Source organism: Lissotriton helveticus, chromosome 7 (genome assembly GCF_964261635.1).
Source record: "Lissotriton helveticus chromosome 7, aLisHel1.1, whole genome shotgun sequence".
Taxonomy (NCBI): Eukaryota; Metazoa; Chordata; class Amphibia; order Caudata; family Salamandridae; genus Lissotriton; species Lissotriton helveticus.
Genome location: NC_136068.1, coordinates 1,200,561,856 through 1,200,588,072, shown reverse-complemented (window position 1 = coordinate 1,200,588,072; position 26,217 = coordinate 1,200,561,856). Strand labels below are relative to the sequence as shown.

At 47.0% G+C, this 26,217-nt stretch overlaps 1 protein-coding gene across 1 annotated transcript in view; it reads left to right on the top strand.

Annotated features, from left to right (window-relative positions):
* Window positions 1–26,217, top strand: part of SUZ12 (SUZ12 polycomb repressive complex 2 subunit) — a 979,834-nt gene that overhangs the window by 541,584 nt on the left and 412,033 nt on the right. Inside the window, exon 11 of the mRNA XM_078654391.1 lies at window positions 3,242–3,333. Coding sequence (XP_078510517.1) covers window positions 3,242–3,333 — 92 coding nt within the window. The remainder of the gene's footprint in view (window positions 1–3,241; window positions 3,334–26,217) is intronic.

The following is a 26,217-nucleotide window of genomic DNA, read 5'->3' as shown; positions in this document are numbered from 1 at the left end:
CCAGTCCACCTGCACCCCCTCTGCAGCAGCCTCCAAATCCTCCTATTCCAGCCTTTCAGGCCCCTCAATCGCCAGTGGGTGGCAGGATTCGCCATCATTTCCCCCACTGGCAAAGCATCACTTCGGACAAGTGTTTTTTGCAGATAGTCCGAAGGAGCTACTCCCTCCCCTTCAAGACTACCCCTCTTTCCATTGCATCTCAATTCCATCGCATGTTGGAGAAACACTTGACCCTTCTCCGCCAGGTAGTTGTGGCTCTCTTGGCCAAGGGAGCCATCGAGCGCGTCCCTGTGCCATAAGTTGGTCGTGACTGCTATTCCCACTACTTTCTGGTACCCAAGAAGGACAAGGGCCCACGTCTTATCTTGGACCTCAGGGACTTCAATCCCTTCCTCCAGAAGGAGAAGTTCAAGATGTTGACTTAGGCTCAGGTTCTGTCTGTCATCGACCCTGGAGACAGGATAGTATTGTTGGACTTGCAGTACACCTATATCCACATCCCTGTCCTGCCAGCCCACAGGCTTTACCTACGGTTCACGGTAGGCCATGAGCAAGCATTTTCAGTTCACCGCGCTCCCATTTGGCCTTACCAGCACCCCTCATGTGTTCAGGAAAGTGGTGTCGGTGGTCACAGCTCATCTGCACAGATCAGTGGTTCCAGTCTTCCCCTATCTGAATGACTGGCTGTTGAAGGCGGGCTCGCCCCAGGCTGTCTCCCACCTCCAGACTACAGCGGACCTTCTGCATTCGCAGGGTCTCTCTATTAACGTGCTGAAGTCGCACCTGAGTCCCTCTCGGAAGCTCCTCTTCATTGGTGCGATTCTGGACACAATACAGTTTCGGGCCTATCCTCCATCTGCAACCTCTGGCCCTGGCCGGAAACTGCGAATCTGCACTACTCTGCCCTCGCCGTCCACTGCCCGAGCTCGAGTGGGCAAACACCAAGAAGAGGTCCCCGTGGCGATCCTGACCCGAGATCCGGCGACCCCTGACCTGCCTCAAGCCCCCAGCTGACGCCTGCAGCCTAAATCCAGAAGGTCCCCCCAACCGCGACCAGAAGCTGGTAAGAAGATCCCACCACAAAAGGCACCCTTGCACCTGACAACCCACTGCCTTGGGTTGCCAAGCAGACAGTGCCTAACCAACCCTAGCTCCCCAACTTACCTCTCAAAGTGGTGGTCGCACCCAGAAGACCTTCGTTCCCGAGACTGTAGTGCTTTGGCAAACTGGAGACTCCCCATTGAAAGCCACAGGTCTTCCGATGACAAAACAGTACTCTGCACCAGGCTGCCCAAGTGCCGCTGAGGGTGCAACTTTTGTGCTGGCCTAAACCCCCATTTGCACTGAGCTTAAGTCCAGGAGCTTTGCTCACACAACCCAATGGCCTGCTCGTCAGCAGTCACCAGTTGGAAACCCCCTATCCCCCATTGGAGAACATTGGGCCTCAGCACTCCGCATCCGGCTGCCCTAGTGCCGGTGAGGGTGCAACTTAAGAGTGCATCCTTGACCCTGGGGGACCCCTGAGTCTACCCCCCAGAACCTCAGTTCCCACTACCGAATACTTAACTCAAACAGATAACACTATTTTCATCCATAGGATAACATTGACTGTTTTTCTGTGAAAAGTTTTTTTTAAGTGTGGAGTTTGAAAACCTAAAGAAATTCTTTAAAAGTGTACTGTTTAACAAAAACGATTTTAATTACATGTTTACAGGAAATGTCCCAGAGTAGTATCCAGGTATACTACTCTGTGTAAGAAAAGTCATCTCAAAAGTAACTAACCTGTATTCTTACTGAAATTCCCATTCAAAGTATATATGCTGCATTCTGAAAAGCATTGCATTATCAGTAACACTACTGTAATCATATCAAAGTACATTTACAATTGCAATCCAAACTGTTACAATCTGTATATTTACTGCAAAGTACTTATCGCTTACCTGTGCCAGGCTTGCTTGGATCTAGGAAATAAAATAATGAAAACAATATTTTTATACAAAAACAATTGGTCCGAAGTTAAAGTGTGTGAATTCATTTGCTGACTGAGTGTGTACAACAAATGCTTAACACTGTCCTCTGATACTGTCTTACTACTCGACCACATTACCACAAATAGAGAGTGGGGTTATATCTAATTTTACCTCTGCCTACTAATGGGGTTCCAATATACTATGTGCACACTAAACCTCACTTTGGTATAGTATATACAGAGCCACTTCCTACATGGGGTAGCTATTCTAATGTAAGGAATCTATAACTAATAGTCTCTTACAGATGAACAAGTTACTTACCTTCGGTAACAATATATCTGTAAGAGACATATATTAGTTATAGATTACTTACGGCCCCACCCCTCCTCCCCGTCCTGTGAACTGACTTCTAGGGTTAAGGTCTTCCTTTCAGGGCCCTAGTTTTGTGCACCAGTGGTCAGTGTCTTGCATGGCTCTGCGCTTCTGGTGTGGAATGTCGTGTAAAGAAATGACGTCAACGTGCAAGCGCGGCGCCTAAGTAGATACCGCGACGACATCCCGGCGACGACGAACGCGGAGTCCACCGACGCCAACTATCGACGCGCAGGGGTACTACTACGAAAGGTAAGGAATCTATTACTAATAAATGTCTCTTACTGATATATCGTTACCAAAGGTAAGTAACTTGTTCTTCACAACATTTCCCCATAGTTATTATATTTTAGAAACATTAAATACCTTCCACACCTCCTCCAACATATGTTTGAGTTACCTCCGCCTCACTGATAAGATCTCATGTGTATAGTACCATCTCAAGCAGTTTGTAAGAGGCTTCCTTACCAGCCACACACTCTATTGACCAATACAAACTCACTACGTTGCACAATTCTATGACTTCTAAGACTTGTACAAAACATTTTCCCATCCCATTTCTTGCAGTTACCGCTCAAACATATTCAGGGTTGTTGCAGCTTCCTTCTTAATCGCTAGCAGTTTTATCCATGTTCACAGTTCGATATATCTGAAAGATTCAGGTAGTGAAATTGTTCATTCTTTTTGATTTATTGAAAGTATTTAACAGAAATAATCAAACAGATCTCAGAGTTTTGTACTTTAACAATTTTAAAAATAACAAAATTCACCAGGTGGTTATTTACTAGACGCTGTTACAACTTGGCTTTTGGAATAGCCATTGAAGTGATTAACAATTCGTTCATGTGAGTATGACGAGCTAAAATGCACACTTAACATAGGAATTATTTTTATTACAGCTGTGAAAGAACCATTATCAACAGAACTGCAAACAAGAAAAGAAAGAGAATTTTCAAATGAACCTCGACTAAAGTGTCGGATATTTTACCAGGTACTGCGATCTTAAAAAAAAAAAAAAAGGTGTAAAGCTCATGAAAGTGTATTGCTTAGCAGTTGAACCTTTCCTCTGTCTATTAACATTAAGCATGACAACCTTTTCATATTTGTAGGATGTTATTTAATTGTATATCTTACCACTTTTACTACTCAGTTCTTGTATGCTGTGTAATGTGAAGAGAAGTGGTTGATTTAATCTTGTATTTGTCATCTTTTGGCAACCGTGCATACTGTTTTTATGTAACATTGACGTCTTGGTGTTGCTAGCTACAGCTCTTCACAATAAATGCTCCTTAAAGTGATAACAGTTGTCTAATGTTAAACGGCATTCATCCACTCTCCTTTTAGTTTGTTGTAAATGTCCCCTCTACTGAAACCTAATTAAAGTGCTCACTTTTTTCACATTGTGCTAAATATGTTAGTTTATTTAGTAACACTGGGTCCGAGGTATGAACATTCTTTCACATACCAGAATTTCCAGTGTGCTCAATGACTGGTTTGAGAATGGATGTGCAAATGTTTATGCTACATGAGAACCAATAGGTCGCATTGCAAATTTTCCTTTTGCAAGGTGCCACAAAACAGCCTGCCTGTTGAAGGTTAATTAGGCAAGCTATATATTTCAACACCTTGTAAATGGCTGCGAATGTGCTGGTATGATGGCTTGCAAGGGGAAGCAGAATTCCTTCTCCGCATTAGCATTCCCGTATGAGAAATATTTTGCATATAAAAGCATTCACTGCTCATTAAAGGAATAGGTTCTGCTTTAAAAATGTTTTCCACATTTGCGGAGACCTCGGCTTCCGACGCAGTTCCTAAATGGGAGTCTGTCCCACAGCCTGTGTGTGCAAGAATCTCTCACAAAAGACTCATTTGGGATTTTCTAACTGATGCTGGTTGGACATCTTGAGGATTCTGCAGACTGATCGATAGTAATCAAACAAAGATCGCAAGAAAAGTCCTCTTTGAGTATCCAAATAGAAATGTATTCAGCAGACCCCACAGATCATAATGGTTTGTTTGTAGGTAATGGTGATTTTTTTGGAGGAGTTTCTAAGTGAAACAGAGATGTACATTTACCTTTCCTACTTCTGACAAAATCTCACTTGGAACCGTACAAAGTACTAATTCTCACGATTAGCTTTTATGTATTCTGGAAGGGAGCTCTGCTTCCTTCTTTCTGACTTAAAAAATTCCTTAGTCATACTTATAAATATTTTTTGTGTTAAGCTAGACCATTTTGCTCGACATCCCCAAGATTGACTCCTTCCTTTGGGGATCGGTATTTCTTGGTGGTAGCACGGAAATGGAACCAACTGCCTACTGAGTTATGCATGCTCTCGTCTCCCCCAATAGTTAGGAATAGTATACTAAACTTATTTCTGAAAACTGCTAAACTACACTATTTTCTCTTATTGATGTATTTCAAATTTAGGCCAGTTGTGTTATAACCAACAGTGCCAAGAAAATATGGTGCATGCGCGCTCTAGAAATGAAATGCAACCTAACCTTAACCTCAGACCAGTTTCCAACCTATGATGAAACGAATAGCCTTCTGGGAGTGCAGGCAATATCCTAATCGGTATTGGAATTCCATAAGCCAGTGACAGGGCCCATTTAAACTTCTATTTTTATTGTATGCTTGCCTGCCACCTCTTTCTCTGTTTGATAGAAAGTGTGACGTTTGAACATGCACACGTGTTGGCATCATGTATGCCAACTATCTAGGCTGATCTATTGTCGTTTATATTAAGGTCGCTGCCATGTTAATATGGACACTTGCAAAGGAGGATAAAATGTCACCATGTGAATTGAGGTGATAGTTATTGACTTTATTTTGTCTTATTGGTTCTTTCGTGTCACCACACTAATAAAAATTGGCAGTTTGGTTCTATTTGTAAAACAAATGTGTTTGACCATAGGGAGGCGACAGTTGTCTGTAGGTCCGAACCCTGGCAACAGGCCCTGAATGCTTGTTAGACTGTTTTTTTTATTTATGTTTTACTTTATTTTGTTTCTTATAAGTTAACATTCAACCATTATGAAACAGCAAATCTGGCACAGGCATGTCATTATAAGTAAAGACAAGAATCATTGCAATTGTATAAGATGCAAGCTGATGGCCAGCGAACAGATATAGGAAAGTACATGTAGCAAACATCACGGTAACACTGAGAAAAGCGAAAATATTCAGAGCATGCGCGTCCGCATGCGAACGCGCAGCGGGCGCGCCAAAGGCAAGCCCGTCTGCGCCCGTCCACGGCAAGGGGCACCCCATTATGCCCAATTTTTAACCTACCCCTCTGAGGAACTTTATCTCTAACAAGGCCCTTATACCCTAAGCCCCCAAACCATTGCCATAATTGTTAAACTAGGCCTTACCCGGCCTCACTCCACTTCCCTCCCCTCACCCGCCCCGCCTCCTTCACCCCCCCATTCCCTCCCTCCCCAGAACCCCCCCCCCCGTCATCCAGATCAGCGTCTACGGTTTCGGCCTTCCTTTTAAACACAAGATCGGCAGTCAAGCACCACCCTGAACTTTTTGTGTTCCTTGACTCCCATAAACCTGATCTTTAGTTCTTGACAGAAACTTGGTTCTGCTCAGATTCTCTCCCTAATGCCCTTGCAGCCCTACCTTCCTCCTACTATGTCCTGCGGGCCGATCGGCCGGCAAGGCAGGCGGAGGCGTTGCTCTGATTGTCCGTTCGGATCTTCATTTCCAAATACTTTCATCCCCGACCATCGCGGCAGTCGACTGTTTAGTGATGCGATCTACCTCCTTCAAAATTCCTATTACTTGTGTCCTTGCTTACCGTCCCCCCCCACTCCACCCCTCACTTCACTAGTGAGTTTCAGGAACTGCTTGCCACACTAGCAGTGAACAACTCCTCCGTCCTAGTACTTGGTGATTTTAATTTCTGGCCATCCGATCCCGCGGAAGATGCGGCGCCTAAAGACTTCACGGATCTTCTCCATAGTTTAAATTTCACTTCACGCGTACTCACCCCCACCCATATCAAGGGGCATACCCTGGACCAAATTGTGTCATTAAATATTCTGGTCACATCCCCAATCATCACGCCCTGTCTCTGGTCCGATCATTTTCTGATTATATTCTTCCTAGACCTCAGCCTGACTAAACGCCCCCCCTTCCCCAAAAATACCTGGGCTCGTAATTGGAACAAGGTCGACATTCCCTCCCTTTGTTCCTCTCTACAAGACGCCTATCCTGCCCTAGAGGAGCTTACCCCTTCATCTCAGCTAGCTGCCATCAACGCTTGGCTCTCTAGGACATGTAACCAAGTGGCCCCCTTGAAACGTGTCACAGTTAAAAGTGCTCATAACGCCCACAAATGGTTTATTGATGACCTCAAGGGAAAGAAATTAGCTGTGCGTCACGCCGAGTGCGCCTGGAGGCGCGCCTATTGCCCAACACTGAAAACCCACTACTCCCTCATGCTTACATATACAAAAAGGCGATTCTCCTGGCTAAAACCAACTTTTTTTCGGGCAAAATACTCTCGGCCGAAAATCGGCCGAGGGAAATTTTTTCCACCGTCCACGAGTTGGCCTTATCAGACAGAACCTCCCTCAAACCTCCCCCTTCGCAATCCCTCTGTGATTCCTTAAACAATTTTTTCATTGAGAACATTGTAGCCATCAAGGCTAACATACCTCCATCTTCCTCCTTCCCCCCTGCCGCTGACCCTACACCCAACAGGTTCCATTTAGATCATATACCTCCTCTGACCAGGGAAACCTTATCTTCCCTGTTGGTCCGGGTTAAATCTGTTTCCCCCTCTGATGTTTGCCCAGCTTTTGTTCTGAGAGAGATCTTTTTAGCCTGCCCACCCCCCCTTGGCTTTCCTCAACGACTCCCTCAGCAAAGGCTCTGTCCCTGGCTTTCACAAAGCAGCAATAGTAATTCCCATCCTGAAAAAACCTGGTGCCGACCCCTCTTCCCTTCCTAACTATCGCCCCATTTCCCTTCTCCCCTATCTGGGTAAAATCCTGGAATGCCACATCACCACGGTCCTTGGCTCTTTTGTCGAGGACAGTGGCTGTCTGGCCTCCTGTCAGGACGGCTTTCGCCCCCTCCACTCCACCGAGAGGGCTGTGGTCTCAGTCCTGGACAGACTCAGGGAGGGGATGGATGCCAACCAGCCCCAAGCCCTGGTCCTCCTTGATTTGTCCGCTGCCTTTGACACAGTTGGACCATTCCATTCTCCTCACCCGTGTCGAGGCAGCGGGCATCAGGGGGCCCCCTTTGGCTTGGCTTACTTCCTTCCTGAAAGACTGCACCCAGGCTGTTCATCTAGCAGATTTCTCTGCCCCTCAACGAAAGGTGCAGTGTGGCGTCCCTCAGGGTACTTCCCTTCCCCCCTTTTATTTAATTTGTACATCTTCTCCCTTATTTTTGCTTTACAGCAACTGGAGGTCACAGTCTTCAACTATGCAGATGACCTCCAGTTGATCTTCAACCTTTCCCTGTCCCCTGAGTCCACCCACAATTTTCAATCGGTTATGATTTTCATCAGGGACTGGATGAACTTCAACCACCTTAAACTTAATCCAGATAAAACTGAGGTGGTTCTCACAGGTGGCACTTCCAGTCCCTGGACCCCCACGTTTTGGCCCCCCTCACTTGGTGTGTCCACCCCCCCCCCCATACCTTCTCACTCAGTTAAAACCCTTGGGATCACGCTGAACCAACATCTCACCCTGCACTCCCAGACCAGCCTGGTGGTATCATCTTGTTTCTTTACCCTTCGTATCATCAGGAAAATTTCCAGATTCTTTTCCCCCTCTGCCTTAAAACTCATTCTGATGGCAATGGTGTTATCTCGGCTAGACTACAGTAACATCTTGTATAATAGTGTCCCGGCCTATGCCCTTCGACGCCTTCAGCTGGTCCAGAACCAAGCCGCCCGCCTCATTTATGGTCTTCCTAAATTTCACCACGCCACCCCTCTATTAAAGGACTTGCATTGGTTGCCCATTAGAGAGCGGGCCCTCTTCAAACTGGGCTGCACCACGTTTCAGGCCCGAACCGGAACTGCACCCGTTTTTTGTTAAATTCCGAAATCAAAAATTACACCCCGGTCAGAGAACTCCGTTCCTCTACCCAGTCTCTCCTTTCCGTACCACGTTTCAGGAAGACCAGGATGGGAGGGATGAAATTCGCGGTACTTGGTCCCACTTACCTTTCTCCCACTATTAGATCTATACCCTTGTACTCTGACTTCCGCAAGGCGCTCAAAACTCATCTTTTCCTGCAAGCCTTTCCGTCTTAACCTTCTGCACCCCTCTTACTGGGTTTAATTGCATCCTGAGCGCCAAGAAACCGCTAGGTATATGTGCGCTTAATAAATGCTTTTTAAATTCAAAATTCAAATTCGGGGGTAACCATAAACAGTGTAATGTTATAGAACAGCAACCAGCATCTATACCAAAAGAGTAGACTTGGCATAACCTAATCCTACGCAGACCACCCACATAGACAGTCGTCCGTAGTATCTAGTCAGGCGTGACTATGACTAGGCACTCATCAACCAACCTCACTCTGCTCCATCTGTGCCGCACCTGAATTCTGGGTGAGCATCAGGTACTCCTAATATGGGGCCCCATGTATCTTTAGGGCGGCTGCGTGGTGGCATCAAGTCATGATATGCGTCTGATTGGGTGTTACAGTATGCCATGTCAGTAGGCCATTCATCACGGTAGGTAGAGGTACCTTCATCCAGAGCATCGCTGTCTGATGGTGTACAAGCAGGAATCTTTTAGCTGCAATGAGCCGACTACCCTAAGGGATGTCTTTTTCGTAACCCAGCAATGCTGTCCAGGGTGTATGAGGTATCCCCACCCGCTATCTCCCCCATGACACGACTCAAAGCATATCAACCAAAAGCATTGCATACTGAGGCATATACTCGGTTGAGGTACTTAGTTCACCAAGCACTGGTGTCCAGTCAGTGACATCGTGCGAACTACAGAACAGTGTGCCCATTGAGTGTCGGTGATGGTTATGCCCAGGTCCTCTTGCCAGTCGAAGCGAGCCTTCACTGCAACAGGCTGCAGGACTCCCTGCGAGTGGGTGAATAACGTCGCAACTGCACACATGTGGAAGGATACCTGCAGGAAGTATGTGAGTGCAGGCAAGTTCAGGGGTTCAGATAGTGTTATCTAAAAGGGCCTGTATTGTGACGTGCTCTGTAGTGGAAGGTAATCAACCTTTATCCCGCATTTTTTTTCCCGCATACTATTAATCCGCAATGTCATTCATCCCGCATTCCATCATCCCGCATTTTTTTACAACGCATGTGCTTTTATCACGCATGCCTTTACAACGAAATACTTTGTAAAGGCATGTATGGTAAGAGAGATGTTGAGAGAGGTAAGGGGGTTTGGGTTAATTTTTAAGGGTGGGGTCGTGCTGGGGTAGTGATTGTGTAGTGTAGTGTTGTGTTAGTGTAGTGTAGTGTTGAGTTGTGGTTGTTGTTTAATGTAGGGTCGTTCTGGGGGAAGTGTAATAGGGGTTAGGGTAGTGTTGTAGTGTTTGTGTAGTGTAGGGTCATGCTGGGGATAGTGTTTTAGGGTAGTGTTGTAGTGTTTGCGTAGTGTAGGGTCATGCTGGGGGTAGTGTTTTAGGGTTTAGGGTAGTGTTGTAGTGTTTGTAGTGTAGGGTCATGCTGGGGGTAGTGTTTTAGGGTTTAGGGTAGTGTTGTAGTTTTTGCGTAGTGTAGGGTCATGCTGGGGGTAGTGTTTTAGGGTTTAGGGTAGTGTTGTAGTTTTTGTGTAGTGTAGGTTCATGCAGGGGTAGTGTTTTAGGGTTTAGGGTAGTGTTGTAGTGTTTGTGTAGTGTAGGGTCATGCTGGGGTGTAGTGGTCTAGGGTTTAGGGTAGTGTTTGTGTAGTGTAGGGTCTTGCTGGGGTGTAGTGGTTTAGGGTTTGGGTAGTGTTGTAGTGTAGGGTCATGCTGGGGTGTAGGGGTCTAGGGTTTAGGGTAGTGTTTGTGTAGTGTAGGGTCTTGCTGGGGTGTAGTGGTTTAGGGTTTGGGTAGTGTTGTAGTGTAGGGTCATGCTGGGGGTAGTGTTTTAGGGTTTAGGGGAGTGTTGTAGTGTTTTTGTAGTGTAGGGTCATGCTGGGGTGTAGTGGTTTAGGGTTTGGGTAGTGTTGTAGTGTAGGGTCATGCTGGGGGTAGTGTTTTAGGGTTTAGGGTAGTGTTGTAGTGTTTGTGTAGTGTAGGGTCATGCTGGGGTGTAGTGGTTTTGTGTAGTATTGTAGTGTTTGTGTAGGGTCATGCTCGGGGTTGTGTTTTAAGGTACTGTTGTAGTGTTTGTGTAGGGAAGTACAGTGCTTTATGGTAGTGTTGGGGAGTTGTGCTGGGTAGTGTAAATGTAGAAAAAGGACTGTGTGTCAAGGGTGGGTGGTGCAGGGGTACTACATTAGAATGTAGGGTAGGGTACTTTTACTTACCTTTACATCTTTTACAACGACATGGCTATATGCAAATCAGTCTGACCCTGTGCCTCATGGGAACAGTCCAGCCCGAACTGCCAAGCCATGCCTTCCCTGGACCGGAAACAAGCTTCCGAGGACCGGTTTCTGGCATTCCAGCCGTCTTCAGCCCGGCTTGCTTGAATCCAGTGGCAAAGTGAGCAAGGGACTCACGTCTGAGCATACCCTGCCACACTTATGGCGGCCAAAACCAGTACAAAAGGGGGTGGTGATGGGCGGAGCATCTGAATCAATCAAACACTCACACCCAGTCAAATGATCTGGGTTTAATCCATCACTGTTCTTTAGCCCACTCTGCCACCCCAGTTCAGACATTGCTATATGCAAATCAGTCTGACCCTGTGCCTCATGGGAACAGTCCAGCCCGAACTACCAAGCCATGCCTTCCCTGGACCGGAAACAAGCTTCCGAGTACCGGTTTCTGGCATTCCAGCCGTCTTCAGCCCGGCTTGCTTGAATCCAGTGGCAAAGTGAGCAAGGGACTCACGTCTGAGCATACCCTGCCACACTTATGGCAGCCAAAAGCAGTACAAAAGGGGGTGGTGATGGACGGAGCATCTGAATCAATCAAACACTCACACCCAGTCAAAAGATCTGGGTTTAATCCATCACCGTTCTTTAGCCCACTCTGCCACCCCAGTTCAGACATGGCTGATGGATCAAACCCAGATCTTTTGACTGGGTGTGAGTGTTTGATTGGTTCAGATGCTCCGTCCATCACCACCCCCTTTTGTACCGCTCAGAGGTCTACCAGGCCAGCGTGCTCAGCAGTTGCTAATATTGCTCGGGCCGCAGGTTACGGGTGCCGAGGTTGGCCCATGAGTGGTCCAAGGCAGGCAACAGAATGCAGTTAAAGTTACCACCCAAAAGCTGAGGCAGATTACTGTAGCGGTTTAACTTGGCTATCAACGTGTGATAGGATTGCTGGTCATCATAGTTTGGGGCATATACCCCCACTAGCAGTACAGACATGTATTCGATGTGACACATGGAGACAGACACTACCCGCCGTTACCCCTCTAACCAGAAGTCACAGGAGGGCCACGTACACTCACCCGATAGCTGATTTACAAGTAAGGGCGATGGGGACCAAGACCGCAGTTGCCAGTTCAATGACCAGGGTGCACTCCCACGCAGTGATCCTCAGGTAGCCCAGTACATTTTTATCAATATGTAGAGTTGCAAAATGAAAGCAGGGAGGCTAAGCCACTGAGTCTGGATGGGTGCAGGTTGTGCAAGGCAGCCACATGGGCAGAGCGGTATAATGACAGTGGGTCAGTAGCAGAGAGTACAATCTTAGTATAGAGCAAAGTTACACTGGTCACATAGCAGCTATTAGCTGATCAGTAGTATCCCGCAGGCCACACCGACGGGTCGAGATCGCCTTAATGTTAGGAACCATTGAGGCTGCAGCATGATGACCGTTCCCAAGTCAGGCTTCATGCTTCAGCAGAGGCCCTGGCCACCCCAGCCAAAGCTCCTTGAGCTGGAGGGACCATGGGGCCAATCGCTCCTCACTGGTGCAGCTGTGTGCTTCAGCGCAACAGTCGGTCCCATGTGGGTCACAGGCGAGACGGCAGCCCGCATGAAGGAGGCCCAGGCAGTCCAGGCCAAGCCCTGCACCAGGGCCTCGGGTCATACAGCCATAAATCTTGCCGCAGGCGTGCGCTTATCCGGCTTGATAACCAGGCAGGTTGCCTCCAAACAGGTGTCATATGGCAACCAGCCCGGATGGGCCCCTGCTATCCGCGCCGAGCAGGCACAGCACGGTTTCAGCTCCTCAGGGCCGATTCAGATGCCGATCACTGTCAGGATGCAGGGAGTCTCCAGGGGACAGCTGGTCAGCCACCACCGAGGTGTGTAGACACCAGCAGATGGATACCACAGGAGGCTGGGGGAGGGTGGATGCGAGTGGAGGCAAAGGGCAGCCTTGCACAGGTCTCCAGCGTCTGCACCTTCAATTCTTCCAATAAAAAACTGTAGCCAGGCAAAGCTGGATCATAACCCAGCTTCCCTTTTTGGTTGAGCCACCTGACTCCATGATTTGCAATAAGATACCAGTGCAAGTAATTACCTCATTAATACACTAGCAGATTAATTATCCTTAACTTGTAAGCATTATGAAAGTGAGCTTCAGCAGCCTGGAGAAGGATAAAAGATCATGCCAATTTTTGGAAATACATAGATGTATTGAATATATTGCTTCAGTATGGTCTCACTGCCACAGATACACTACCGCTTTTATACCATCCCTTTATCCGTTCCTACAGACATTTTAAGAAATTGTCCTCAATGTTGACTGGCCTAGGATAATTAGGCTGACTGTAAAACAAAAAAAAATGTAACAGTGGAAACTTAGAAATGTTATATTAATGGTAAATGTTCTGCCTAATGTGGTCTAGGATGTCTATTACTTACGGTGTAACCTTTGCACCAACCTGCACTACACTCTCAAAACCACCACTTAGGCATTACATTATTTAGGTAGATCATGAGGATGACAGGTAATATTCTATTACCTGAATGTCCTCATTATCAAACTGTGGTAGGCTTTCTGGCACAGCTAATACAAATGCTCAACAGTTAGTCTGAGGGATCTTTCAGGACCTTGAACAAATTGATTCATAGACAATCCAATAGAGTAAATTAACCCAGCTAGGTGATTGAACATTCGAGAGATGTGTGGCATTTGAGACATTAGCAAGATTTGAAAGACACGAATGCCAAGAGTGTGGATTTCGTAAAACCCTTTCTAAACAGTCTCCTTTGTTACTCCGTATCTTCTCTAAGTTTGGACTGCTAAGTTAGGACATCTGGAAATGCTCTCAGTAATGTTATAAATGGGGTTTTTGGGAGGCTAGGGCATTTGCCAAAGCCAGGCAGAAACAACCACTCTAGTCAGGATGAGGGAGTTACACTCCTGAAATAACCCCTGATACACCCCCTTGGTAGCTTGGCACGAGCAATCAGGCTTATCTTAGAGGCAGTATTTAAAGCATTTGCACATAACCAGCAGTAATCCAGTGTAAGCACTACAAAAGGACACCACACCAGTTAAGAAAAATATCCAATATTTTTATATACTTAAGACAAGACCAAAAACGATAAAAATCCACAATTCGGTTCTTAGGAATCTTCAGTTATCAAAATAACTGTGAAAAACAGTTCCTTGAAGTCGATCTCTCCATCCGGGGCCATCACGGCGTTAGGGAACAAACAAATCCTATCAGTTCTGGCTGACCACGGCGTCGCGGACCAGCTATGGTGTCGGGAAGACCCGCAAACAGTACATTTTAGAAATGCAGGGCGTCGGCGACCTCTCGTTGAACTTCCAAAAGCAGGGCTTCTGCAGGTGTCAGTTCCAGAGGTTTGTGCAAGAGTTGTTGGGGCCCTCAAAGTCACACGTTTCAGATCGAACTCCTCTCTGTTGGAGTCAGGAGAGCTGGCTTCTGTAGGCGTCGGGTGCTGCGGTGCGAAGTGCAGCGGTGTGTCATGCGGTGCCCTCAGGTTGCAGTGCGAGCAGCATGTCAGTGACTCCATCGGTGAGACCAGGGTCGCGGTGCGAAGTGAATGCAGTGGTCGTCGAGGTGCTGGCAGGTTGCGGTGCAAGCAGCAGCGTCGTCGTTGCTGAAGCGCTGTCTTCGGCTAAGGAACGGGCATCGCTGGCGTCAGTAGGCCATGGCTGCGGTGCGTGATGAGGGCCCTGTGTCGTTTAACTTTACAAGATGTGACCTTGAACCACAGTGCAGCAGCGGCATAGATTTCAGCATGGAGCGTCGTCGGGGATACCAAAGGGTCGTCGTGAAGCGAGGCGGTGCAGAGTACGGAGCCCATAGGTCGCGATGCGAGCAGCGGCTCGGTGGTGGCGTCGGCGGTGAGACCATGGTTGCGGTGCCTTCAAGACACGGAGTCAGCAGCGGCGTCGGGTTGCTTCTTCTGTTGCAGCACAAAACACACAGTCCCCAGTGCTGAGGGCAGAAGTGGGCAGAAGAGCTTGAAGTCTTTGCAGTTTCTGAGACTTCTTGAACAAGGGGCAAGCTCTACCTTAAGCCCTTGGAGAAACTCACAAAAGTAGATAGAAAGTCCAGTCCAATCCTTTCACTGCCCAAGACAGAGGCAGCTACTGCAGGCTAACACAGCAAAGTGGTAGTTCCTCCTCACAGCTTCTCCAGTTCTTCTTCTTGGCAGACTTCTTGGTCCAAAAGAGTTCTAAAAGTCAGGGGTCTGAACCACAGTATTTGTATCCCAAAATCCTTTGATCTCTTAGGCAGAGTGTGCCTATGCACAGCCAGAATCAGTTCTGACTTCTCTGGTATGATTTCCTGGCAAGAGGTGGAGACAGCATGGTCAGAGGCAGACCAGGCCCTTTGAGGTGCTAGGAAATCTCCTCCCCGTTCCCCAATTGCAGGCGAGGTCTAATAAGCCTTTTCCTGACCCACCTAGACTATCTGGAGCCACTCCTGCTCCCCAGCCTTCTGTCATCTAAAACCCAGACAGGCAATCCACATTCCAACAGAGGCACACGGGATGACTGAGCAAGAAAATATCTACTTTCTAAAAGTGGTATTTTCAAACACAGAATGTAAAACTCACCTTCACTAAAAGATGCATCTTTAGATTCAGTTCAGGCATACTAAACTTTATTTTCCTACCTAATTCCCCAGACCAGCTATGTTTATAAGATGTTATAAACAAACTCCCCATTCTGTCAAATGGGGAACATGTAGCTTTGCAATAGCGAAAAACGAAATTGGCCGTAATTTGCTATCAGGACATGCCACACACTCCAGGGCTGGTCCTACCTTTCACATACACTCCACCCGGCTCACAGGGGTACCTTGGTTCTACCTTAGGGGTGGCAGACATGTAAGAAACGGGAAGGTGAGGGACTGGTAGGTGTGCGCACTGGCCAAGTCGACATGGCAGTTACAAACTGCGCGCTGACTCCACAATGGCGGGTCTGAGTTACCTTTTCAGGGCTACTCATGTGGGTGGCACAATCAGTGCTGCAGGCTCACTAGTAGCATTTGATTCACAGGCCCTGGCCGACTCAGTGCACTTTAGTAAGGACTAACAAGCTACTCACATGGGTGGCACAATCAGTGCTGCAGGCTCACTAGTAGCATTTGATTCACAGGCCCTGGCACACTCAGTGCACTTTAGTAAGGACTAACAAGTAAATCAAATATCCAATCATGGAAACACCAATTCGTAACACAATTTACCACAAGAGCACTTGCACTTTACCACTGATCAGCAGTGAGAAAAGTGCGCAAAAACACTACGCAAGCAAAAACCGGGAGGTCAGAAAGCAAAAACTCAGAGGAAACACGCCAAAAAATTCCAAATCTAATACTGGTTTGGACTTTTTACACAAATGAATTATAGGAATAAGTTTGTATTTTCTTGTTCATTTGTTTGAGTTATGATTAATTCTCATTTGTACCCTATGAATTTTTTAATTTCTTTGTCTTGAAATCAATATAAAAGAAAATACTTTTTCATATAAAAACTTCCTGTGTTGCTTTCCTTTTATTGTCTACTTAAGTAGCGTTACAATAAATGTTTGACACCAATTCAATTGGGACAGATTTATATAGGTATTTAAAAAAACGATCTGTGATAAATACCTTTAAGCAAAATCCCTTGCTGGCACTTCTTTATACTTACTAAGTCTAACACTACATCATTGTTTTATAGCCGTCTTGAGGACACATGAGTGGAATCCTTATTTAAATAGTATGTACGAGGTAAGTGGGCTGCTGAATTCATATCTGTGCACAGATCGCCGCCTAGTGTTGGGTCCAGATGATTGCACCTTGTTGTCCTGGAAGAGTCTTCGAAGTATCACGAGATAGGTGACTCCTCCCCTGGACTACAGTGCGCATGGGCAACTTCTCCATCCTCAGATTTTTCCGCCATTGGGTTCGGATGTTATTCCTGTCCTCCAACTACGGAATTGAAACTAAACTTTTCTAGAGGCCAAAAGGCCTTTGACTTCGACGGTATTGTTTTAGCTCGGTACTTCTTGACTCGATCAAGCTTTCCATCTCGACTCGGTCGTCGACGCGGGCCGTTGGGCCTTTTCGACGCCACGTGGGCCTGCTGTCGGTGGAAAAGAGCCCGTTCAAAAGGTGCCCACAATGCCACTCCAAGTTCCCGCATACTGACAGACACACAGTATGCAACAAGTGCCTATCACCAGACCACAAGGAAGAAACCTGCCCAGCCTGTGACCAGTTCCGTTCGAAGAAAACGATCCGGATTCGACGGGCCGCTAGGCAAGAGATGCAGCGACAGGCACCGGAACCAGACAACATCTTTGAGGATGAACAAGAACTTCCAGAAGGGGAAAATTCGGATCTAGAGATCGTTACCGTCGAGGACCACTCGGACTCCGATGACGAAATCCCACCAGGGCAAACCGTGAGTACATTGCCCCCGACACCAATTACCCCGTTACCGAAGGCTCCGATCGAGGCATCGCCTAAAGCCCTTAGCCAAGATCCAAAACATCATTCGGCAGCCCCGCCATCCGGCTCGGCTTCGAAAACAAATACTAAGCCTTCAGACACCCCAGGTCCAAGTAACGTTACCCCAAATAAGGTTCTAGAACCCAAAAAGGTAGTCGACCCGAAGGGCGTCGTCCCAAAGAAGGCAGCTGCTTAAAAAGGCGTCGAACCAAAGAAGGTCTCCGAAACAGAGGGCGTCGTACCGAAACCTGCGGCCCACCCGAAAAAGGTAATTGAGCCAAACAAAGGCACCGACCCAAACAAAGGCACTGACCCAAACACAAGTGCTCCTAAAAAAGCGGTCGATCCAAGAAAAACCCTCGACAAAAGACAGACAACCTAAAAAATCTGTCGAGCACAGAAAGCGCATCGAACCTGAAGATCCGGTCGATCCGCAATCAATCGTCGAGCCGGACAAAGAGCCCGAGCCGAAGAAGAGCAATAAGGCACCGAAAGTCTTCGAACCAAAAAAGGTTGTCGACCCGAAGGCAACGGTAGAGACAAAAAAGACTGAGCCAAAAAAGTCAAAGACACAGCCACAGAGGATCAGGCAAAAATATACATCAACCCTGAGACTGGTAAAGTCACTATTTTACACAGGAAAAAGAGGCCATTGGACACTGAGCCTCATTCCCCCATTCCTCTGAAGAAAAAGGACTTTGGGACTTCTCCCTCTAGACCCTTCATTCCTTTCTATCCTACTATGCCTACTACGCCTTTTGCTCCTTACTCTCCTACTCACTCTGGGGACAATGAGGGTGACACAGGGGAAGATCCCCAATATGATATTAACTATCCAGAGGATCCTAACCCTCAAAATGAACCATGGGTAGAGCCCACTGATCCATATGACACACATCCCATCCCTGACACATCCTCATACCCAACAAGGCCGTCACCTACTGACGACACCATTGTCTTCAACCAGCTAATAGATAGGGCAGCGCAGTACCACAACGTAGACATGCACAATGAACCTATAGAAGAGGACTTTTTATTTGACACATTCCCTACTACTGAGAAAAATGTCAGAACACTTCCTATGTTAAAAGCGGTCCTAAAACACGCCCCAGACATATTTAAAGATACTGCCAGAGCACTTGTAATCAATCCCAGGATTGAAAAGAAATATAGAGCGGCCCCTACAGACCCTACTTATATCAGAGGTCAGTTGCCATTAGATTCACTAGTGGTGGCCAACGCACGCAAACGGGCCAACTCACACAGACAACAGGAGAAGCTCCACCTCCTGATAGAGTCCAAAATACTAGAGGCCTGGGTAAAAGAGTAGCATCCCAGACCTCCAATTCATGGAGAATTGCAAATACACAAGCTCTACTAGCTCGTTACGACGGAGCACACTACGACCAGCTTGAAAGTTTGATGCAACACCTGCCTGAGCCTTTCAAAGCACAAGCTACTGACCTCATACAGGAGGGGAAATTTATTACAAACGCCTCCATTAAATGCGCGCTTGACGCAGCAGACAATGCAGCCAGGTCCATTAACACGAGCGTCTTATTACGAAGACATGCATGGCTACGCATCTCTGGCTTTAAGAACGAGGTGCAATCCACCATTCTTAACCAACCAGTCAATCAAGACTTCCTTTTCGGGCCTGCAGTCGACACCATTTTAGACAAAATGAAGGAGGATACGGAAACCGCAAAATCAATGGGTGCATTGCAGTTTCAACAACAGAGGTTCCTTTCGACGCTCCTCATACAGAGCAGCTGCACGAGGCAATACTTCACAAACGTCATCCACATACAAAAGCAACACACAAGGTTCCTTTAACAAGAACTCCAACAGAGGAGGTTATAGTGGCAACAATAATAAAGGACGAAGACGTGGAGGCAATAACACCAGAGCCTCCACTGCCACAAAACAGTGACTTCATCACACTACCTCCAGACCACCTAACACCGGTCGGAGGCAGAATCCAACAGTTCCTACCTGTCTGGAACTCTACCACAGACAGGTGGGTGAGACAAATTATCCAGTATGGCTATTGCCTAGAACTCACCTCTACCCCACCAAACATACCACCCAGGCACCGTCCTATGTCCAAGGAACACATCACCCTGCTACAACAAGAGGTGAGATGCATGCTGGAAAAGGGGGCCATAGAGCCAGTCCCTTTCCAACACCAAGGGACAGGAGTATACTCACTATACTTCCTTATTCCCAAGAAGGACGGTTCACTCAGACCAATATTGGACCTCAGACCCCTAAATCAATACATACTGTCGGAGCACTTCCATATGATCACACTACAGCAAGTGCTCCCGCTACTCCAGCAAGAAGACTTTCTAGCGACATTGGACCTCAAGGATGCGTATTTTCACATAGCCATCCATCCAGCTCACAGAAAATACCTCTGGTTAACAACAGAAGGTCAACACTACCAATTCAAGGTTCTCCGATTTGGGGTAACCACGGCTCCAAGAGTGTTTACAAAATGCTTAGCGACAGTAGCTGCACATCTCAGGAGGCAACACATACACGTGTTCCCATACCTAGACGATTGGCTAATACAAGCAAAATCGTACGAACAGTGTGCAAGAGACACGTCTCAAACACTTCAGCTGCTACACAGCCTAGCCTTCTCGATAAACTACCCAAAATCGCATCTACAACCATCCCACACACAACAATATCTGGGAGCTACTGTAGACACCTCAGTAGCAAAGGCATATCCAAACTCAGCGAGGATAGCCAGCATGTAGATGCTCATTCGCAAATTTCAGCCACAACACTCTTTGCCCGCTCGAGTCTTCATGCAGCTCATAGGCATGATGGCGTCGTGCATATTCATTGTCCCCATGCCCGACTACAAATGCGTCCATTGCAAGAATGCCTAGCATGGCAGTGGAACCAAGCTCAAGGACAACTAAAAGACCTAGTGTTGGTAGACAGTCGCGCTTACAACTCTCTGCAGTGGTGGAACCCACAAAACCTTTCCAAGGGGCGACGGTTCCACAACTAGTACTAATAACGGACGCATCACTGACAGGTTGGGGAGCCCACCTACTTCAATACACAGTACAAGGGCTCTGGACTATCAAACAAAAGAAACTGCATATCAACCAACTAGAGTTGCTAGCAATATTCCTAGCTCTAAAAGCATTCCAAAAATACCTGTGCGGCAAGACTGTGTTGATCCGGACGGACAACATGACAGCAATGTACTATATCCTGAAACAGGGAGGAACACACTCCCCACAGCTGTCCCACTTAGCACAGAGCATATGGAAGTGGGCAATTCCAAAAGACATCTTTCTCCTGGCAGAACACCTCCCAGGGAAAGACAATCAAATAGCGGATCTGCTCAGCAGACACAATCAACAACTTCACGAATGGGAGATTAACCCCCAAGTTCTCCAGCCATTCTTCGAACAGTGGGAGCACCCAGAAATAGATCTGTTTGCCACAAACGAAAACTCAAAATGCCGGTACTTTGCCGCCAGGTTCCCACATCCGCTGTCACAGGGCAATGCGATATGGATGAACTGGTCAGGCAGATTTGCGTACGCTTTCCCCCCAGCACCACTGATCCCGCTGCGGCAACAGTCACTCACACTAATCCTAGTTGCTCCCACATGGGGGAGACAGCCGTGGTGCATAACATTCCTGGAGCTTTCAGTAGTTCCTCATCAAAGGCTACGCCTCGCACCCCATCTTCAAACTCAGAACCATGGAGAAATCAGACACCCAGATCCCAATCAGATGAACCTAGCGATCTGGCTCCTGAAGTCTTAGAATTTGGATACCTTAACTTGCCTTCGGCAAGACGACCGACTACTAGAGCATGCTATGCAGCTAAATGGAAGAGATTTGTTATTTACTGCAACAATAACCAAATCAACTCATTAGATGCTTCCATTCAGAACATTATATGTTACCTACTGCATCTTCAAAGATGCAACCTAGCCTACTCTTCAATAACACTACACCTTGCTGCTATAGCAGCATACCTTCAAAACAGGCAACACCTTTCACTATTTAGAGTACCAGCAATCAAGGCTTTTATGGAGGGTCTTAAAATGGTGTTACCTCCAAGGCACCCACCTTCCCCAGTCTGGAACCTAAATATAATACTTACCAGACTTATGGGGCCTCCTTTTGAACCTTTACACTCATGCGAATTGCAATTTCTAACATGGAACGTGGCATTCTTGATTGCCATTACCTCACTCAGGCAAGTTAGTGAGCTACAAGCATTAACAATTCAGAAACCCTTCATGCAAATACATGCTAACAAGGTAGTTCTTAGAACAAACCCCAAGTTTATGCCAAAGGTCGTATCCACGTTCCACATTAATCAATCAATAGAACTGCCAGTGTTCTTCCAAAATCCACAGTCAGTAGCTGAAAGAGCCTCTACACACACTGGATGTAAAGAGAGCTCTGCTTTATTATGTGGACAGAACGAAATCATTTAGGAAAACAAAGCAATTATTTGTTGCTTTTTCACCACAACAGAAAGGGAATCCCATATCAAAGTCAGGAATAGCCAGATGGATAGTTAAATGCATTCAAATTTGTTATCAAAAAGCAAAACGCACTTTAACTGTACCCCAAGAGCACACTCTACGAGAAAAATGGGGGCATCCATGGCTTTCCTAGGAAATATCCCTCTTGAAGACATATGTAGAGCAGCCACATGGACTACCACACACACTTTCACAAAACACTATTGTGTAGACGTGCAAGCAAAACAGCAAGCTGCTGTAGCCCAGGCTGTCCTCAAAACACTCTTTCAAACTGCTGCAGCTGGCACAGGTAACCACCGCTAGAGGAGATACTGCTATACAGTCTATGCACAGATATGAATTCAGCAGCCCTCATGCCTCGAACGGAATATGCTACTTACCAGTATGCATCTGTTCTTGGCAAGTAGGGCTGCAGACATTCATATCGCCCGCCCTCCTCTCCGGTGCCGGTCGCAGCTGCAGCATTATCTTTTGCATGGCCATCTCTTACTTTACTATCTCCAATCTCTTACTTTACTATCTCCATCTCTGCCACAATGGCGAAAAACAATCTGAGGATGTAGAAGATGCCCATGCGCACTGTAGTCCAGGGGAGGAGTCACCTATCTCGTGATACTTCGAAGACTCTTCCAGGACAACAATGTGCCATCATCCGGACCCAACACTAGGCGGCGATCTATGCACAGATATGAATGTCAGCAGCCCTACATGCCAAGAACAGATGCATACTGGTAAGTAGCATATTCCTTTTGGGGGCAAATGTATTATAATTTCTACTTTAAGGAGACATTCAAGATGACTTAGCACAGGTTGTGTCTACTTTAGACCCTGGAGACTGGGTGGTATCTTTGGACTTGCAGGATCCATGCTTCCATATTCCTGTCCTGCCTGTCCACAGACACCACAGTGGGCTACGAGCATGGTCAGTTTGCTGTGCTATATTTTGGTCGCACCAGTGCCCCTTGGTTGTTCACCAAGGTGATGGCAGTGGTCGCAGCCACCTGCTGAGGTGTAGGGGGTTCCAGTCTTCCTCTACCTCGATAATTAGCTTTTGAAGGAGCATTCGCCCCAGGCAGTCTTCTACCTCCAGATTACGACGGACCTCCTCTCTCAGATGCTCCCTTTCATCACAGCTGTTCTGGATGTAGTTCAGTTTGACTGGCCTATCCCCAGGCACAGTGCTTCCAGTATATTCAGTTTGATTCTGATTTTTCAACCTCTATCCTGGATTTTGGTGAGCCTGACCCACTGGGCCTCATGGCCTCCTGTTGGTGGCTCATGTCTGCTGGGGTATGTGGGCTCTTCGATGGGCACAGCTTCAGGAGAATCTCTCCAATCTGGCTCGGAATCTGAGGGAACAGCTAAAGGACTGCAGTGGTGGCTGACGAATCACGATTGGGTTAGCGGCAGTCTCTGATCCTGTGGCACGCAGAGCTGGTTGAAGTGACAGATGCGGCATTCTTGAGCTGCGATGGCCATCTTTTGGATGTGAAGCTCAGAGGACTCTGATCTCCAGCGGTATCTCAGCTCCACATAAATCTGTCAGAGCTGAGAGTGATCCGACTGGCTTTGAAAGCCTTTCTTCCTTCTATCAAGACCAGGCTCGTTCGGGGGTTCACGGACAACACCACCGCCATGTTATATTGAAACAAGCAGGGCTGTTGGGCTTGTGGATCTTGTGTCGATGCCCTGCTCTTCTAGATATGACTGGAACATCTGGGCATTTTCCTGGTGGTTCAAGATCTGGTGAGCTCTATGAACACCAGTTAGCTGTCAATGCCTAGTATATCATGTATGGCAGATCCATCCAGAGGTGTGGCAAGGTATCTTCAGAGATTGGGGAGAACCTTGGTTAGATTTATTCGCCACCTTGGAGAACTGCAGTGTCAGTACTTCTGTGCGCTGGAGTTTCCAATGCGACTCCCAATCTGAGATGCCTTTTATTTTGAGTGGAGCTCAGCCTCCTGTACTCTTTTACACCAAACCCACTCCTGCCCAGAATTTTCAAGAATATCAGGAATGACCGGGCCCAATTTATTCTTGTGGCCCCAGATTGGGCAAGGAGGTTATGGTATCCCAAACTCATAAGCATGAGCATCGGTCCTAAGATCAGGTGCCCTTTCGGGGGTGGATCTACTTTCGCAACCACAGGGACAGGTCTTGCATCCACAACTGCGCACACTCCACCTTCATGCTAAGATATTACCTGGCGGCAATTGAAACTTCATGATCTCCCTGCTGGAGTCTGTAATATCATTCTAGCAACCAGGCGTCCCTCGACCAAAAATGTATACGCCTGTTGCGACAAATTTGTGACTTCATGCACTACCAAAAAGGTTGATTCCCCTTTCTGCACCTCTGTAAGAGGTCTTGTTACTTGTTCTTTCATTAGTCCGGGAAGACTTTGCTTTGGGTACAGTGAAAGGGTTTCTTTCGGCCATATCAGAGTTTTTGTGTTTGCTGGATCAGCCCTCCTTTTTAGGTCACCTGTTCTGACTCAGTTCCTAAAAGTTCTACAACATCTGATCCCTCCAATAACCTTCCTCATGGTCCATGGGATTTTAATCTGATATTAACCTTCTTGATGTGTGCGCTCTTTGAGCCTCTCCACAACAGCCCTTTCTGCTTTCTGACCATAGAAACTCAATGTTCGAGGCATATGAGCTGCAGATTGTACACTTTGCATAGATCGCCATCTGGTGTTGGGCTCGGATGATTGCATGTTGTTTTTGTCTTTGAAGAAGTCTTGTAGTCACGAGGCTGGTGACTCCTCCTTTGGTGGACAGTGCGCATGGGCTACGGCTCCATCATCAGATTGTTTTTTTCCAACATCAGGTTCGGATAAGACTTGCTGCGCTCCGGATCGGAATCGTTTTCCAAATCCCTTCGACGCGCAATCACATTCACCGACGGTATTGTCTCAATCGCGTGCCTTTGACGCGCACCCTCGACAGCTTCCATTACTCTTCGACTCCTGCGAACCTCGACGCAAGCCGTTGGGCCTACCCACGCTGATAGAGACGGACGTCGATGGAACGGACTCCATTTAAAAAAATGTCCAGTGTGGTGCTAAATTTCCACACTCGGACCTTCATCCTGTCCAAAAAAGACTATCCAGGATCATCGAGCTCGACGCCGAGACATGCAGCGAGGCACAGGCTCCATTCCGAACATCTTCAATCCAGATCACGATAACCTTCCGGAGCCAGAAGAAATCCTTGACTATGAAGCAGACGTCTCCGACGCCGATGATGACATCACTCCGGCTCAAAGGGACGTGAGTACTGAAACCCCGGCCCAGCCCACACCAATGACACCGGTAACACCTTCGGGCTCAGGTTCACACCGTAATAAGACTTCGCAAAATACAATCCTGAATCAACCATTTGATCAAGAGCACCTTTTTGGACCTGTAATTGATGCATCTTTAGAAAAAGACACAAACAGCAAAGTCTATGGGGGCCTTACAGTCACTATCTGCCAGAGGTTCCTTTCTGCAGTGCTTTTATAGAGCAGGTTCCAAAACTAACACATCAGAACACCCTACATCGTCCGATAAAAGTCCCAACCAGGGCTCCTTTTCTAGGGGATACAATAGAGGAGGTTACAGAGGTAACAACAATAAGGGTAGAGGCACAGGTAATAACACCCGCAACTCCCCTAACAATAAACAGTGACTTACCTACGATTCCCCCCCGATCATCCCACTCCTGTCGGGGGACGCATCTCACAGTCCCTACCTGTCTGGAATTCCATCACAACAGACAGGTGGGTAAGACAAATTATCCAGTATGGTTATTGCCTGGAACTCGCTTCTACACCCCCCAACATTCCTCAAGACCGCATCCAATGTCATTAGACCAGCTAACGCTACTCAAACAAGAAGTCTTGGCAATGTTACAAAAAGATGCAATAGAGCCAGTTCCTCTTCTTCATCGAGGGACATGAGTTTACTCCCTTTATTTCCTAATCCAAAAAAAGGACGGCTCTTTAAGGCCAATACTGTACTTCAGACCGCTAAACTTTTACATTCAGTCAGACCACTTCCACATGGTCACTTTACAAAAAGTGCTTCCACTACTTCAGCAAGGCGACTTTCTCGCCACTATAAATCTAAGATGCCTATTTCCACATTCCAATACATCCCGCTCACAGGAAGTATCTCAGATCCAACCGTCTACAATGCAACAATATCTAGGGGCAACAGTGAATACTCTCACAACCAAAGCATATCCCATTCCCATCAGGATAAATGCTATGCTAACAGTAGTTCAAACATTTCAACCACAACACACTCTAACAGCAAGAGTGTTCATACAACTAATAGGAATGATAACAAAACAGAACAATTGCC